We start from the raw sequence: 17,542 nt of genomic DNA on the forward strand, positions 1-17,542 counted from the left end.
TAGCTATTTTGATTCTACTTAAAGATAACACGTTTAAAATAACCATCCTAGTTTCACTACTGTTGGATTATCTCCCCTCTGAAAAGGAATATCATCCTTCATTCTCCTAGATTGAAATGTTTTTATCCAGGCATGTTTGACGCCAAATGTGGTTATATTTGAATTGGCACTGTGATTCTGGAGAAGAAGAAGAAAATAGAAACCGTCCATGGCCTAGAAATGACAGATGGCAAACGTTACATCACAGCCGATAGACGGACGGAAGCTGCACAAATTTGAATAATATAGACAGACGTTCAGCTTTAGTGAGCTGAAATAAAACAAACATTCCAAATATTGATAAAAAAAATTCATAAAACTTCCTTCTTCTTAATGCCCTAAATGCTCGCATAACTGATATCCTTACAAAGCTGGAAGGAAGAGAAAAACTTCATTCGTGAATCATAATTTCATTAAAATGGTTGCTCTGTGAAGCGAGATCATGGTCATCTTTCGACATCTACTGGTCTTGGAATTGTATTTATGTAAGTTGCAAATTGAAGATATAAAAGATTCGAAAATGAAATTGTGTGTTTTCTGTTGATAAGTAATTTGTCTTTGTTCCTTTGTAGATGCGGGGGTACTGATAAAAGCATTGCTAACTTCAACAATTGACGGGGATTATACTGTGTATAACGAGTAAGTCCCTAGTATGATGTCCGTATGTTATGTTTGAAGACAGCAGCCGCTTGTTAATACATAATTAAATCTAATTCCTGAGAATATATTCAGATATTGATTTTTATTTCCATGTGTTGTATAATTATAGAGTGACAAGTTTTGACACCACGCTTAGAATCCTGGACGAGATACGTGATAAACAATGTCTTCCCTGTTTTACATACACAAAGAATTGGAAAGGTCCTCAATTATTTACACAGTTTTCCACATCAGGTGCTTGTCAATTTTATGATAGTTTGAATTTGCAAGATTTAAATCAGTGTGTCGTGGCATGCATTATATACACAGGAGTGGAGGGGGGAGGGGGGAGTGTTGTTGTTGTATGTTATCAACTTTTCATTTTCTTTAATATCGCGGACATTATATTTGTTCGCATGAACAGTGATCAGAATTATAGTATTGTAATTTCGTTGAATTCTTTAATATAATGAAACATATACCCATGGAATTGACGACAGTTGACCCCCATCAAATATCATATTTGTACGTAATAAGTTTAGATAGACAATTGACGGTAATTGCGTAAAACAATTTTCTTGTACATGTAGCTTCAATACAATTGAACGTATGTAATGGAATTTATTCTCATGTTTTTTCAATGTAGTCGGAACCAATGGAGACCATATATATGCAGTTATGTAGAGAGGAGTAAATTTAATATCACAGGATATTTTCGAGCCCCTTATTATTATCATCATTTTTAAAGGAATTCTATATTTATATATATTAGAAAGAAGCACAATAGTGTGTCTATAATGGAGGAGCGGATCTATTTACTGATTAAAATTTTTTAGAATAGGTTTGCCTATAATGGGGCAGGGGATCTATTTACTGATTTTTTTTTTAGAATAGGTTTGCCTATAATGCCGCAGGGGATCTATCTATTGATTTATTTTCCCTTTTATGTAGACGATCAGGAAATATGCAGACAGATCAAATGTAGTTTTCAAGGAAGATGTCTAAGGTTTGGAAACAAAGACAGTTGCTATTCATGGACAATCACAGTCATCTTAGAAAAGGAGAAGTATGTACTCTTTTCGAGGACCAACCCATCTTCTAATGAGAAAACCAACTTGAATATCTCTTGTTACGACACAGGAATACCACGTAAGTTTGTATTGTAAAGTACATAATTAAAACATCTCCCTGAGTTAATTACGTTTGTTCAATACACATAACAGTGTAATTATAAACCACGTTATAGTTCACTCCACTTACATTGAAGTCGCTTATATTGAACTATCTGTTATATTGAAGTTGTTTATATTGAACTATCTGTTATATTGAAGTTGTTTATATTGAAGTATCTGTTATATTGAAGTCACTTATATTGAACTATCTGTTATATTGAAGTCGCTTATATTGAACTATCTGTTATATTGAAGTTATTTGTATTGAAGTATCTGTTATATTGAAGTTATTTGTATTGAAGTATCTGTTATATTGAAGTTATTTATATTGAACTATCTGTTATATTGAAGTTGTTTATATTGAACTATCTGTTATATTGAAGTTGTTTATATTGAAGTATCTGTTATATTGAAGTTGTTTATATTGAAGTATCTGTTATATTGAAGTCGCTTATATTGAACTATCTGTTATATTGAAGTTATTTGTATTGAACTATCTGTTATATTGAAGTTATTTGTATTGAAATATCTGTTATATTGAAGTTATTTGTATTGAAGTATCTGTTATATTGAAGTTGTTTATATTGAACTATCTGTTATATTGAAGTTGTTTATATTGAATTATCTGTTATATTGAAGTTATTTGTATATTGAGGTCGCTTATATTAAGGTATCTGTTACATTGAAGTCGCTTGTAATGAGCTATCTGTTATATTGAACTTCCCATACTTATGTAGCAATATTCCATTATCACCTGCATATGGTGTTTATATATCTCAACTGATTCGATATGCAAGAGCTTGTTCTGCGTATAGTCAGTTTTTAAATCGAGGCAAGCTACTGACAAACAAGTTGATGGTACAGGAGTTTCAACAGTCTCGATTGAAGTCAGCATGTCGAAAGTTCTGTGGTCGTTATAACGATCTAGTTCGTCAGTACAACCTCGCATTGGGTCAAATGCTGTCTGACGTGTTTCATACCGATTGTTAAGCCGTTCTTGGCACACTGATTTTAACTGCGGATAACTCCGTTTACCTGATCAGGATATAGGGCTCACGGCGGGTGTGACCGGTCAACAGGGGATGCTTACTCCTCCTAGGCACCGTCTCCCACCTCTGGTGTGTCCAGTGGTCCGTGTTTGCCCAACTATCTATTTTGTATTGCTTATAGGAGTTACGAGATGGATCACTGTTCGTTATCTTCACCTTGCATGTAAGCAATCGGTTCTGAAGGTCAAAGTAATTTAAATGGGGGGGGGGGGTAAAATAGTAAATAGAATTGAAAAAAAGAAGAAAAAATGTGTTCAAAAATGGTCATAGTACCAATGTTAGGGACATGATCAGACGGATAGGTCAATATGAAGCTTACAATCTAATAAGGGTTTAGCCGTATTCATCCTGATGAAGTCCGTATGTCTGTTGATATCATGCGTTTCGGATGACTTCAATCTGTGCTTCCAGAATTTTTCCTTCTGCTTTCTTTCGGTATCTGACCAACTTGGGTCATGCTTCTGATAGAGGACTGGTGGTTGTTGACCCGTCTGCGAAGGTCTGTTATATCTCCTATATACTGCTTCTGGCAGACATCGCAACTGATGAGATAGATGCAGTTATTGTTTTTGTAAGAAAAGTTTCTCAATATTTTATAAATGCGACCTGTGACAGGACTCCAGTATGACATTCAAAGACATCTAGTTATTCATTCCTTTTAAGATTACAGGTATCTTCCAGATCTTGACAATATAATACACTCAAAACGCCCTGACGATGACACAGCGTATTTCATACACTCAATACACACTGGCGATGAAACTGCGTATTTCATACACTCAATACACACTGGCGATGAAACTGCGTATTTCATACACTCAATACACACTGGCGATGAAACTGCGTATTTCATACACTCAATACACACTGACGATGAAACTGCGTATTTCATACACTCAATACACACTGGCGATGAAACTGCGTATTTCATACACTCAATGCACACTGGCGATGAAACTGCGTACTACATACACTCAATACACACTGACGATGAAACTGCGTATTTCATACACTCAATACACACTGGCGATGAAACTGCGTATTTCATACACTCAATGCACACTGGCGATGAAACTGCGTACTACATACACTCAATACACACTGGCGATGAAACTGCGTATTTCATACACTCAATACACACTGGCGATGACACAGCGTACTTCATATCCTCACAATACGTTATCATTCATCTATTTTGTCATTTTGAAATCTTTATAGGACTTGGATCATTTTTCATCATCTTCACCTTTGTGTTTAGATTCATACACATATGAAAAGTGAATCCATTAAACTTTATTCAACCTGTTTATTCGGGGATTGAATACACTATATGTATTGTTGGAGGAATTCTGCGATTCACAACATTATCTTTATCATTTTGTATTTTAATATAACAAAGACAAGCAAAGACATCCTGCATTAAATGGTAGCCATGTGAAAATGAAAAGACATACTGAAAAAGGTACAGATAAATGGTGATACAAATGAGAGTATAGTATATTGAATAAATCAAATTGTTTATTTTGATGCTTGTGTCCTTTAATATTTCAAATGACTTAATACTATGATTGACATTTCAGACTATTCATACTGGCTTTTAATGAATACATTACAATCAACTTCTGTAAATACAGAGTCAGTTACTATGACAACGGAAAAGGAGAATACTAGACAAAAAAGTAGGTCAATTAGATTAGAGGTTGACTACGGATTTACCTGATCAAGATAAAGGACTCACAGCGGGTGTAACCGAGGACACTTACTCCTCATATACACCTGATTCCACCTTTGGTATATCAAGGGGTCGTAGTTTGACCAACTCTCTATTTTGTATTGCTTATAGGAGTTATGAGATTTGTCACTCTTCGTTATCTTCACCTTCCATTTACAGAAAACATGAAAAAAGATTGAGATGAAAAACAGATCTCAGTATAAGCAATATGCTGAGGTATCTATCCAGCATTCAAGTTATTCAACACATCCAAATCAGCTCGACAAGAACACGACTTTGATTTTCGTGGGCTCTAATTTTCGTTATATTTACAACTCAGATCCACTCTGTATGTAACGAAAGGTGAAGCTAACAATATATTCAAAAGTACTGAATAATTCTGTATTCAATGTTTTGTATCAATGCATGTGGCATTTATGAATGTTAGATGTTACTAGCAAAATCTCACGAACTATGCAACATTGTTTTCTTAAAGGTGAAAATAACGAACAGTGATCAATCTCATAACTCCTAAAATCAATACAAAATAGAGCAAACACAGACCCCTGGACACACCAGGGGTGGGATCAGGTGCCTAGAAGGAGTAAGCATCCCCCGTCGACCGGTTACTTCTTGCATATTGTATTTCAATAGCTCACAATACCCAAATCATTCTATCACTACAATAAATCAGTCTCCATAAAACTTATTTTAAATTTTGCACAAATAACAATATTCAAATCCTGAATGGAATCAATGTTTTCTCACTGGTTAATTGATGCATGACCAGTAATTCTATTGTGATTCTTTTTAGGTAAAAGAGAGTGTAAAAAGAACTGCAATGATATGAAAGGTAAATTTTATGACTTGAGTGATACCTTTTATCAATGAGGAAGACAGATATGCATTTAAGGATTTTCATTTGATACTATAAAGCAAGTTGAAGTAGTATACTCATTATAACACCGAAGCAGTTTGTGAAAGATCGTAAAATGTCCCAATTTACTTTACGAGTATATCGTATATAATTATTATATATGAATTTATTCCTTATAATTTAATTTAGAAAAAATTTATGACGAGGAACTATTTGCCATAGCTAATAATTCAAACAGAGGCGCCACGCATTGTTACGGATCCTATCATGACAGCAAATCAGCGTCTATAAAGCAGATTTAAAATTTTGCATATAAAGCAATATTCAAATCCTGAGTGGAAATGTTCTTTCACTGGGTAGTTGATAAATTAATAATAATTGTATTGTGATTATTTGCTTGTAGATAAGAGAGAGTGTAAAAAGAAATGCAGTCATATAAAAGGTAAATTGTATGATTTAGTAGTTACCTTTTGTCAATGAAGAAGACATATTTGCATTTAAGTCTATTCATTTGATACTAGATAAAGCAAGTTCAGACAGTTTACTCATTATAACACCGAAGCGGTTTACAAAAGAACGTAAACTGTCCCAACGTAGTTTATGTCATATAAACTGTTTACATATTTCTTTCTTTTCTTATAATCTAATATACAATATAAGTTTTTGTGGATTATGAATTTTTTCGATGCGGAACAATATTACCTTAGCTGTTAATTCAAACGTAGGCGCAGTGCATTGTTTTATTAATCCTAGAACGTCATATAACACACATTGTGTTTGATAGAGTCAAATGATCTAATCAGTTGCGTTTTACAAGTGAAGTAGAATTACTAACAATAACTTAATGCAAACTTCCCAGTGAAGGAGTTTTCAAATCTACGTCAAGAGTGCAATTAATTGCACAATTCTTTTCTTTCAAAAGTGAACACCGCCATTACAACTTCAACAGAAATCTCAACAACTGTTTCCAAAGAATTCCGACTTAAGACAAGCACCTCGGATAAAGAACTCACCGATAAAGAACGCAGTGACGATGTCAATGATAGTAGTAACGACGATGATGATGACAATGATGACGGTGGTGATTCTAACGATAATGATGACGATGATGTTGACAGAGATAATGGTAACGACGATGATGATTATGACAAAGCCACTGAAACAGGCAATAAAGATAATCTTGATCGGAAATGTAAGTTTCCCCACGTTTGCTTTTCATCCTTGGGAGGAGATTGATTCTGTAAGTTGACATTACATCTTTAGTAGCGGATTTTAGAAGTTGAATACAAATTTAAGAATGAAGAAAAAGACAAGCCAGCTTACAGTCACACGCAGTTATATTGCTTGGGTTCGAATTTACTATAAAGACTAAAGATATAAATCTCCAAATATGGGACACTTAAATTAAAATAACCATGATAAGTGAAAGTATAGACAGTTTTACAGTTTTCAGTCACTTGGAAATATAAAGGATTTCAATTTTTGAACTGAGTTAAGAAATTCAACTTAGAATATTGGACATGCTATGTAAATACGTGTTGCAATTCACAAACATTCTGATTAGTGGTAGACTGCCAGTACACACGTAAAATTTTGAATAAGCAAAACATGTATTTTTCTGAATTGATTTCTACTTATCTTGAGAGGTACACAGAATGGTGGGATGAACATTGGTAGTAATGTTGATTGATTATATATGAATGTAATAGAATATAATTTAATTCTTATTGTATCCTTGTCTCTGATTGGTCAAATTCCAATTGAGGAACACAGGTTATTTTTGTATAACCTGGTTTGGTCAGCTGGTTTGGTATGGGGACACACCCCCTTGACAACCAGATGTCGGAACTATTTTTTCTCTCTCTCTCTAAACTTCTATGGAATAGAAAGTCAACGTGCACAATAAGATACTTCGGTTTGATACACATGTTGTTTTCTCGTTGTCAATATTAGCATCTAGGCCTACTTGTACGCAAATCACTTTTGTTAAACATCTTTCTCTGTATGTATGGTCGAATAATACTATTGATAGATTAAAACAAATATATTATATTCGAATTAATAATTTGCCAAGTAAGCATTACCCTGTTCATTTTGAAATACATTTCTCACTGGGGAAAAGAAAGGGGTGCGTTGTTTCATTCCTTGATCCGTCGTTCAACAAAGCAAGCAAAAATACATACGTCACATTTTATCACACGACGTCAGACACATTGACATGTGGATGCTATTTGTTACTTGCTTACATATTTTCTTGTGTCGGATTTACTACTAGCGACAACATTGCATACAAGGGTAAGTTTTCATTTAGTAAAAGTTTTCACAGAGTTGAAAGCCGTAAATGATTGCATTTTCTGATATTTGAAGATTTATTTTGGCCTAAACAATGCAATTTCCCGCATTTTCTCAATCTGTCGGAGATGAGCGACTTCAAAGTCCATCTTTATCTCTAAAGAGCAGCGAAATACGCATTACATGGATAGTCTACACATATTTTCTATCATGATAAACTTCACTTTCGATACAATATTTTGATAAATGGCTAGGCTCCGTAGAACTAGGATTGAACATGGCGACCTTTGGCTTCGCAGCTAGATCTAGACGTTTCGTGTCGCTGTTGTTAAGTAAATCATTGCGCAGCTTGGTTGACTTGTATTTTTCCGAGTGTATGTACATTTTGATAAACGAAGGTTAGCATCTTTGTCTCTTGCATTAAATTATAAGGAATGACTTTAATTCTGGGGCAAGTTATACGAGTATAACCTGGTTTGGGTCAGTTTACCCTTTTTTATAATCCGCTTCACGGATTATAAAGCGTAAACTGACCCAAACCAGGTTATACTCGTATAACTTGCCCCAGAATTAAAGTCATTCCTTAAATAGATTAGCATGTCATATCATTTGAATTATCATGTTATTCATTGACAAACTTGGGAATCCTATATCTAGAGTTCTATACCGCTACTCGTTAATTTTGAAACCAAGCGAGATAATTGTCGATGCTTACGGTAAAAAAAAAGGCAACATCAAATTCAGTATATTAACAAGTACATGCGTCTAGAGTCAATATCTAGAGACACGCAGCAATTTAGTGTCTCCGGGGAATAAATCGTCCACTTGGATGTTATTTTCGTTATGATGATATTATGATCCTGTATCAAATTGAAATACAAAGCTACACAATTCACGTGAACAGTAGCAAATGTTCCATGATCATCGATGATTTGCATGGTTAATGTTTCATTCTGCCTAGGTGAAGAAACGATAAACGTGTTTGTGACATTATGATAGAAGGATAAAATATGCATTGATACAAATATACTGCTTTGGACTAAGTATGGTGTTTTACTTCAAGGGTCAGATAAAGGAATTTCTACAATCAACGCGTGACATCGAGATATCAATATAACTGTTTATTTCATTTACAACACCCACTTATTTCACACAGTTGGTTAGCCCTCGTTCTACAAAATATTAAATGTTTGCAGTAAATATAAAATCGTACTAGATTTATATTTCACAATGTAGTGGGAGATTTATTTGGCTTAAATTCTTAATAATGCCAATAAATTTGTGTGATTTCACATATGAAAAATAATAAATGCCTCACATCAGTGTATCTTGTAGGTCGGAAAAATTGTAAACAGTGTCGACGTTGTTCCGGAAATAAGAATTTAAATGACTGTGTAAATACAGGAAACCAGAAGAAATGTCCTGAATGTACTAGTATTGGTATGTATGTACAAAATTATCTTTAGTTTACTGTAACATAGCTTCAATATTCTGTTTCATTTATTTTCATCATTAATGGAAAATTGCACAGGAAAAGGATTCTTTTGCAGCCACAAATATTCGAGGAATATAGTGCACGCGAATCGCGCCACTATTTTTCGAAATAATCCTAAAGGGACTGGTTCACGAGTTTTGATTAAGATATATTTCATTTTTTATCTTAAACATTAAAAATAACACTCATTTAATGTTGAGAGCCAAAATTTTGACCTTCTCAATGCAAAAACGAAAGCCGTATTTTAGCCTAAAATATGTGTTATGTAAACAACGACTCGAGTCTTTTTATGTAAACAAACAAACAAGTGAAACATAAAGCATCTTAATTTCGCATAGTCACAAATTTTAACTTTTAGATGACACGTTTTACCCCAAAAATTCTTAAAATGTGAAAGATATATTTAAACTTAGATCAATATTCATTTCTTTTGAAAATTTCGTAAACAATAGCACACCGCAATCTCTGTTTACAAAACAAATAAGAAACCCTTTAAAATGAGCTTCTGTGATGGTGCATAACCTTTATTTTCATGTGAAATCTTTCAAACACATTAGACAGTAGATTTTGATCATTAAAAGTGAAAAATAGAATCTGGGGAAAAATCGTGAATCAGTCCCTTTAATAGAATATCATGAAAGGTATGACCACCTTTATGACAATAACAGGAAACCACTTCTACTTTCTTTTTCAAGAGTAAGATTTATTATACATTTGGCAGAAATCTTCCTCACTCAACAATATGAAAATACATGCCACTTTTTTCTTCTCTCCTGATCGTATGAACTCGTTTTAGGCATCTTGTTTATTACACACGTCATTGCAGCAGGGATTGGTGCAGGAATTTTATACTTCATACAGTTTATCAAGGAGTATCGAAGAAAAAGGTTAGTGGCAATGTGCTTTCATTTATTAGTTCTGTATTATCAATGACAAGTGATTACTATACACAAAGTTCAATTACTCTCCTTTATTCTATACTATATATTTTTCTTTCTCAAATTAGAACCAAAGAACCGAAACCGAAAAGTAATAAAGATATGATCAATGCATCTTACGGACACACGAGAGGAACTGCCATTCTGCAGACGTCCAACATTAGCCATCAAGAAGAAGGCATCTACAATGAAGTGGACGACAAACCTGTAAGTTAATAAAACCTCCGTTTATATTGGGTACAAATGTATCGACCTTTGCAAACGCAATAATCGATTTCTTTAAGTAAAGTATCTCTTCCTTTGCGTGAACATTTGAAACACCGATTCAGTAAAATTACTAAAGCATCCATAATTTGAGGTCGGATATTTATTTCATTCGTAAAATGCTATCTTCATCTCCAGGAGTCGGTTTTGTTTGATAACACCGGTTCCAATTGTTCAACGGGAAGTGCGTTAAACGACAGGAAACACGCCAAACTACCAGATATACCTCATCAGTACGACAGATATGAAGAGTGCTTACTTCCGCAAAATCCCAAAGATCTTTTGTTGTCAGATACGCACATTCATTCTTTAGAAAAAGTAAAGACATCAACTTCAAGTCTGCAGGAGGAACTTTTATTGAAAGACGTCAATGAGTTAAATCAAGAAACAAAACGTGATAACATCCTGCAGGATACGTATGTGGCAGATAGTGGACATGACGACTATTTTGTTCTTCAGAAAGCAGATAACATGAATCTCAAGTAATGGAGCTTTACACGACGGCAATATTTCGTACTATGTAAAGCTTCATATAACTCATGAAACACACTATGTTTACAATTTCAAAGGACAATGACGTGAAATATTTCGAGCATCATTTAATCACTAAGCAAAGCGTTTGTTAATTTAAAATGTATCAATGACAGAAGGATAAAAACGATTTCATTTACAGCATTCAATGTAAAACTTATACGGTACCAATTTTGATGCACCAGATGCGCATTTCGACCAATAATACCTCTTCAGTGATGCTCAACCGAAATGTTTGAAATCCAAAATAACTACGAAGAGCTAAATATAGCCAAAAACAGCGTGCCAAAAAAGTGGAGCCAAATTCGTCCAAAGATAAGAGCTATGCATGAGGGAGATAATCCTTAATTTTGAAATGAATTTCTAAATTTTATAGCAGCAATTAAATATATATCCGTATTTTCATGCTAGTAACGAAGTACTTAGCTACTAATCACAAATCAACAAGAAGTCTAGTCATTCTTAATAACATTTCTGTTTTTGTACATGTATTTCAATATCACTTTTCAATTTTGCAGTGAATTTGAATGCTATCCAATTTCTAACATTTAAAAATAATAGGTAAATCCATGGTTTAAAATAAAGAATATTTAACCCAACAAAATTTAGTTCCAGTACTATGGTACAGCCCCAAAAATAGCGAAGATAGTCGCTGATTGGATGGAAGAAGCTTATCGTCTACAAAACAGCAACTGTCTGACCTCCCCATTCCCCCGACTGGAACCCACTTTAGACTCTCCTTTATAGGGATACCATAAGGACAGAGTATAGAAACCCAGTTCAGATAAATTGAACAAATATTTGCAAATTTTAGCTGTAATTTCTATGGTGCATATTGACATAATTATATCCTGGAAATAATGTCATTTGAAACACATCTGAATTTGTATCATTTTGTTTGTATATTTGCATTATATGTTTATTCATGGATGAAATCACATGATTATCTACTTATAAACAATAAAACATGAGGTAGTATATCTGAACTATGTAATAATTTACGGTCTGTATTGGTTTCTTACAAATCATCAATACACTTTTCAAATGATATCATGTAAAACTTATACGGTACCAATTTTGATGCACCAGATGCGCATTTCGACAAATAATGTCTCTTCAGTGATGCTCAACCGAAATGTTTGAAATCTGATATACTATAGGAGATGCTTGCTCTTCCTGGGCGCCTGATCCAACCTATGCAACACCCTGAATTAGACACCAGAAGTGAAAATCCGAAAACTGCTATGAAATAATTGAGAAATCAATCATTTCAAAAGTAACTTTTTATTCAATATTGGTTCACGAAAGGCTACCGGTAACACATAACAGAGTTATGCGTAGTCAAAATTAGTGTGCCAAGAACGGCCCAACAATCGGCATGAAAAACGTCAGACAGAATGTGACCTTAAAAAAAAGGAATAACCAAAAATAAAAAAAAATGTGAGAAAAAGGAAGGGGTGGGGGTGCCCCCACCCCCACCCCACTCCTTGTGTTCTAAATGCCTGGTAGGAAAAAGTTTCAGTATGTTTTATATATCATATTGTTATATTCTGTTAATCTTGATGTTAAGACTGTATTTTCTGTTACATTCTATTATTTTCAAAGTGTGCAAAGAATAATTGTAAAACTTGAAATTACCAAAATGGGAGATTAAGTATTTAAGAGACCATTTTGCAAATTATCTCTGGTCAAGTATGGTAAAATATGTTGTTGGTTTTTTTGTTTTTTTTTTTGATAACCTTAAATATAATTCTAAGTATTTTTAAAGAAAAACTGGCATGTAAACAATTTAAATTTTGAGAATTTTTCAAAATTGCGATATTTTGTGATTTTTTCCTCAAGAATGTGATCTTTAAAAAGTATCTCAGAAAATGAATATTTATTGATTTTTATAAATTGTAGCTTAATATGATGTGCTTTGGTGCATAAATTAATAAAACATGAGATCGTGCACCCTTCTGTAAACATTTGACTTTTGCATTTCGGGGTATATGTGCTCTGTAGCACATAGTATAAAGATAAGCGTGCAAAGGTATGTCTAATATTGTTTTTTTTAGTTAGTTTATGAATTGTTAAAGGTATATAAATGGGGAAAAATTGATTGACAGAAATTTCTAATAGTATTTACCTACCTTAAACAAGAGTTTTGACACCCCTGCACCATCAACTTGTTTCTCAGTAGCTTGCCTCGATTTGAAAACTGATCATACGCAGAACAAGCTTTCGCGTATCGAATCAGTTGAGAGACATAAACACCATGTGCAGGTAATAATGAAATATTGCTAGATAGATATGAGAAGTTGACGATGGAGAAGCTGAAATCATCTCATTTTTCATGAAGTTAAGTTGTTAGTTTGCCGTTAATACTTATTTTCAATGAACTATCTAAGTACAAAGCAGAAGTGGACGATTCTGTGGTGTCTTTTATTTCGAGTCCATAGGGATATATCAAATCGACAAATGAATGGAAATAGATAAAACGTCGCTAATAAATCTAAATGTCGCAATAAAGACCACAGCAATGGGAATTCCAACAGACTGTTGGAAGGTCTGATCACCAAAGACTACAAAGATTTTGTCAATGAGGAACTCCATCAAGTCATTAGTGTCTGCAAATTAAGAGGTTCAATTCAAAAGTAATGAACATTTTACAAAGGATTGGAATTTCGACTTGAGTCTGAGTTTGTTACATGATCTTGGGACCTGGGCTGTAATAGATGATATATAAGACCCTGTACAAGATACCAGGGGCCCGTTTTACAAAAGGTCGTAAGTCTTAAAATTAGTCGTAAGACATAACTTACGATGTGAGACCGTTTTACAAAGATGTAGGATTTACGAGTTACGATGAAATTCGGCCTTAAGTCTACGACCGCCCGGGGGCGACCCTATGTCCCAAGTTTTGTCGTAAGTGCTCCATAAAATCTTTGTTACTATGGTTATTAAAATAATTCAACATGGCTGCATTTCTAATGTTTAATGTTATGAATGAGACTCATAAAAAACGTGCGTTGCGGGTGTTTCAGATTTCGAATTTGTGGGCAGACAGATTTCTAGCTGTCTGCCCACAAATTTTATACAGTTTCAAATACAAGTATAACCATCAAGAAATTCATCGTCATAAACCACTTTTAAACTGACATTTACACATGCAATGTTTTGAACATAGAATAACTTATAATTGAACGTCCTGAATTTATAGTCTGCAAGAGTATGCAAGGTGAAGATAACGAACAGTGATCAATCTCATAACTCCTACAAGCAATACAAAATAGATAGTTGGGCAAACACGGACCCCTGGACACACCAGTAAATACAGCCATTTTGGGTAAAGTATTAAGAGTGTTACTCAAATTATTCTGTACATTTGTGGCGAAAAGGGGGGTCTAAATCTTTCATTTCAATTTCTGTTATGATACGATACGTGCCTATACATAATCAAGTACATTTCAAGAAGGCTCAAACAAATAGAAAAGGGACGATACAGAGACGCCAAAAGCATTCTATTGGGGGTTAAACTTACCTACCCCGCAGAGAGTACATTTGAGAATACCCCCCGGATCACACAGGTCTATGAAAAATAATTAATATCAATTCAGCAATATTGAACAAAATTAATGTATTTTTTTTTTAAATTTAATGACCTATTTTAATGCATTTTAAACATATCAGTTGATATTAACAATCCCCACTTCATGCTGCAGTGTACAAATGATTTGCACAGAGAATGAAAACGTCCAGGTACTTTGGAGAAAGTTACCCAAGCATTGCAATCTAGTTTATTTTTGAAAGAGTCGATTGGTAGTGGTCGATTAATTTTAGCCCTGATAAAACAACGAGAGCGTTGATGTCCTACTTTAATTGATTTTCTTTATTTTGGAAGGGGGTGTTATGCAAGATCTCTGCACGTGTCGATCCTCGTAAAAACCTGAGCTTTGGGTTGATGAGATGCCATCATCTCTTGAGAATCAGAAGTTCTGTTCTGATTTCATACAAAATAATTATGTCAGTCGTTAGTGGAGACATATGTAAACAAATGAATGTCTGCGTGATTTCCAATTTGATTTTTAACCCCCCCCCCCCTCCGAAAAATCAAACCTGACTCGATCAAGAAATTTTTTTTTGTTTCCATTAACATTTTCTTACTCTGTCGTACAAATGCTTTCAACTGTTTTCGATTTTGAACATCACCCATACTAATATAACTCTTAAAATATATACGCAATCTGATTGTGTTACTACCCGGAAATTGTCATATTCACACTGGTGGAGATGCTGGGCATACTGTTAATATTTAGAGGCAGCAAATCAAGGATACATGCTACAAGATATGTTACCTTTTGATTTCTATTTAAGTTTCATTCGTTCAAAAATGTATCAATCATATTTTGTCAAGATACATGTATGAACCCCTCACAGTCTAATTAAGATCTGTACTGCTTTGTATTCATAGATCATATGTACTGCATTCCTTCAAAGTATCAGGTGCTTGCTAGTCTCACGTATAGCTCACCATACAATCAGAGTATAAACCTCTCACTATTCATTCAGGGTATGTACATATGTATTACCTGATCAGGATATGGGGTTCACGGCGGGTGTGACCGGTCAACAGGGGATGCTTACTCCTCCTAGGCACCTGATCCCACCTCTGGTGTGTCCAGGGGTCCGTGTTTGCCCAACTATCTATTTTGTATTGCTTGTAGGAGTTATGAGATTGATCACTGTTCGTTATCTTCACCTTGCATGTATTGAACTACTTGTGATATTGCTGTCGGGTGTATAGATTGTTTATTAGCTTTAGATGAATAGAGTATAATTCAGCAACATGGAACACGTCAAATCAATTTCGATTAATTACATTTACAGCACCCACTTATTCCACACTATACGTTCTACAAAATAGTCACTGTTTGCGGTTCATATAAAATCGTATTAGATTTATATTTCACAAAGCATTGGACGGATTGTCTTGGTATGGATAGTTAATTATACTAATAAGTTTTGTTTTATAATTTCAGATGTGCAAAGTCATAAATGTTTTTAGTTTCAGATATGTAAAGTAACAAATATTTATAGTTTCACATATAAGCTGGACATGCCATTACTGGTGATGTTGATATAGTTGAAAATGAGGACATCAAATCACTTATTCTTAAAGGTCCTAAATGCAGAGAACCTCGGTCTTTTAATTGGCGACAGAACTGCGTCTCTATTATGAGTTCTGTCGAAGATTATGCCAGACGATGGGCTAAATATGAAAAAGAAGAACTTGATACATTGTCAGAATAGCTTAAAAGCATAAAAGGGATATCAAAATCCCGCATTAGATATATGAAAACAAAAGTACGTACCATCTATCCTTCTGTGTTTAGTAAACCAGAAGTGATAAAAGAATTAGATAGGTTACATGAGGAATATGTTTTGGTTCCAGCTGACAAAGCTAGTAACAACATTGTCTTTATAAGGCTCATTATTACAACTATATTTTAAACGAACTTGGCATTAATTCCACTTTTGGTAAGCATACTTTTACTTCAACTGCCCTTTCAAAAGATGAAATTCTTCAAAGCCATACTTCAGTTTTTGACACATTTAATATTCATAACTTACTGTGCGACTACATATCCAGAAGTGGTGTTAATCACAGAGTCGTCCACTTCTGCTTCATACTTAAATATTTTTTTGAAAGTAGACATTAACGGCAAACTGACAACTCAACTGTATGACAAGCGGGATGATTTCAGCTTCTCCATCGTCAACTTCTCACATTTATGTAGCAATATTCCATTATCACCTGCATATGGTGTTTATATATCTCAACTGATTCGATATGCAAGAGCTTGTTCTGGGTATAGTCAGTTTTTAAATCGAGGTAAGGTAACGACAAACAAGTTGATGGTACAGGGATTTCAACAGTCTCGATTGAAGTCAGCATTTCGAAAATTAGATGGTCGTTATAACGATCTAGTTCGTCAATACAACCTCGCATTGGGTCAAATGCTGTCTGACGTGTTTCATACCGATTGTTAAGCCGTTCTTGGCACACTGATTTGACTGCGGATAACTCCGTTTACCTGATCAGGATATGGGGCTCACGGCGGGTGTGACCGGTCAACAGGGGATGCTTACTCCTCCTAGGCACCTGATCCCACCTCGGGTGTGTCCAGGGGTCCGTGTTTGCCCAACTATCTATTTTGTATTGCTTATTGAGTTATGAGATTGATCACTGTTCGTTGTCTTCACCTTGCATTCCAGTCAATGGGTCGAATGAATATGAGTTACCGTACCTATACTGGATTCCTAAACTACATAAAAACCCTTACAAACAAGGATACATTGCTGGATCCAGTAAGTGCTCTACCAAGCCCCTATCTTTGCTCCTCACGAAAACGTTAACAGTTGTGAAGGATAAACTTCAAACTTTCTGTGCGACTACATATGTCAGAAGTGGTGTTAATCAAATGTGGATTCTAAAAAACTCTAAAGAACTTTTAGTAAACTTGAAATCACAAATTTTTTCCCAGATCAATAA

General features: G+C 34.4%; 1 protein-coding gene across 4 annotated transcripts; it reads left to right on the top strand.

Moving 5' to 3' along the window:
• Positions 1-336: 336 nt before the first annotated feature.
• Positions 337-11,985, top strand: LOC125683756 (MATH and LRR domain-containing protein PFE0570w-like). Of its 4 annotated transcripts, none has more exons than XM_048925203.2 (13): positions 337-524; positions 612-678; positions 809-933; positions 1,630-1,827; positions 4,299-4,361; positions 4,480-4,578; positions 5,425-5,463; positions 5,891-5,929; positions 6,410-6,679; positions 9,115-9,219; positions 10,071-10,161; positions 10,281-10,419; positions 10,615-11,985. In XM_048925203.2, the coding sequence occupies exons 1-13, from the start codon at positions 482-484 to the stop codon at positions 10,960-10,962; spliced, it is 1,626 nt and encodes a 541-aa protein (XP_048781160.2). In that variant the 5' UTR covers positions 337-481; the 3' UTR covers positions 10,963-11,985. The 4 variants fall into 4 exon arrangements, with proteins under 4 accessions (XP_048781160.2, XP_048781161.2, XP_056001500.1 ...); XM_048925204.2 differs by having other exon boundaries at positions 10,101-10,161; XM_056145525.1 differs by lacking the exon at positions 4,480-4,578.
• Positions 11,986-17,542: the final 5,557 nt, after the last annotated feature.

This window comes from Ostrea edulis, chromosome 7, assembly GCF_947568905.1.
Source record: "Ostrea edulis chromosome 7, xbOstEdul1.1, whole genome shotgun sequence".
NCBI classification, from domain to species: domain Eukaryota; kingdom Metazoa; phylum Mollusca; class Bivalvia; order Ostreida; family Ostreidae; genus Ostrea; species Ostrea edulis.

What these genes read in the sequence shown, in the direction of transcription:
- LOC125683756 (XM_048925203.2), top strand. Translation starts at nt 482, where the DNA reads ATGGTCATCTTTCGACATCTACTGGTCTTGGAATTGTATTTAT. An exon ending in GGTCTTGGAATTGTATTTAT is followed by an intron (nt 525 to 611) that starts GTAAGTTGCAAA and finishes GTTCCTTTGTAG; the next exon opens with ATGCGGGGGTACTGATAAAA. An exon ending in GAAATGCAGTCATATAAAAG is followed by an intron (nt 5,930 to 6,409) that starts GTAAATTGTATG and finishes TTCTTTCAAAAG; the next exon opens with TGAACACCGCCATTACAACT.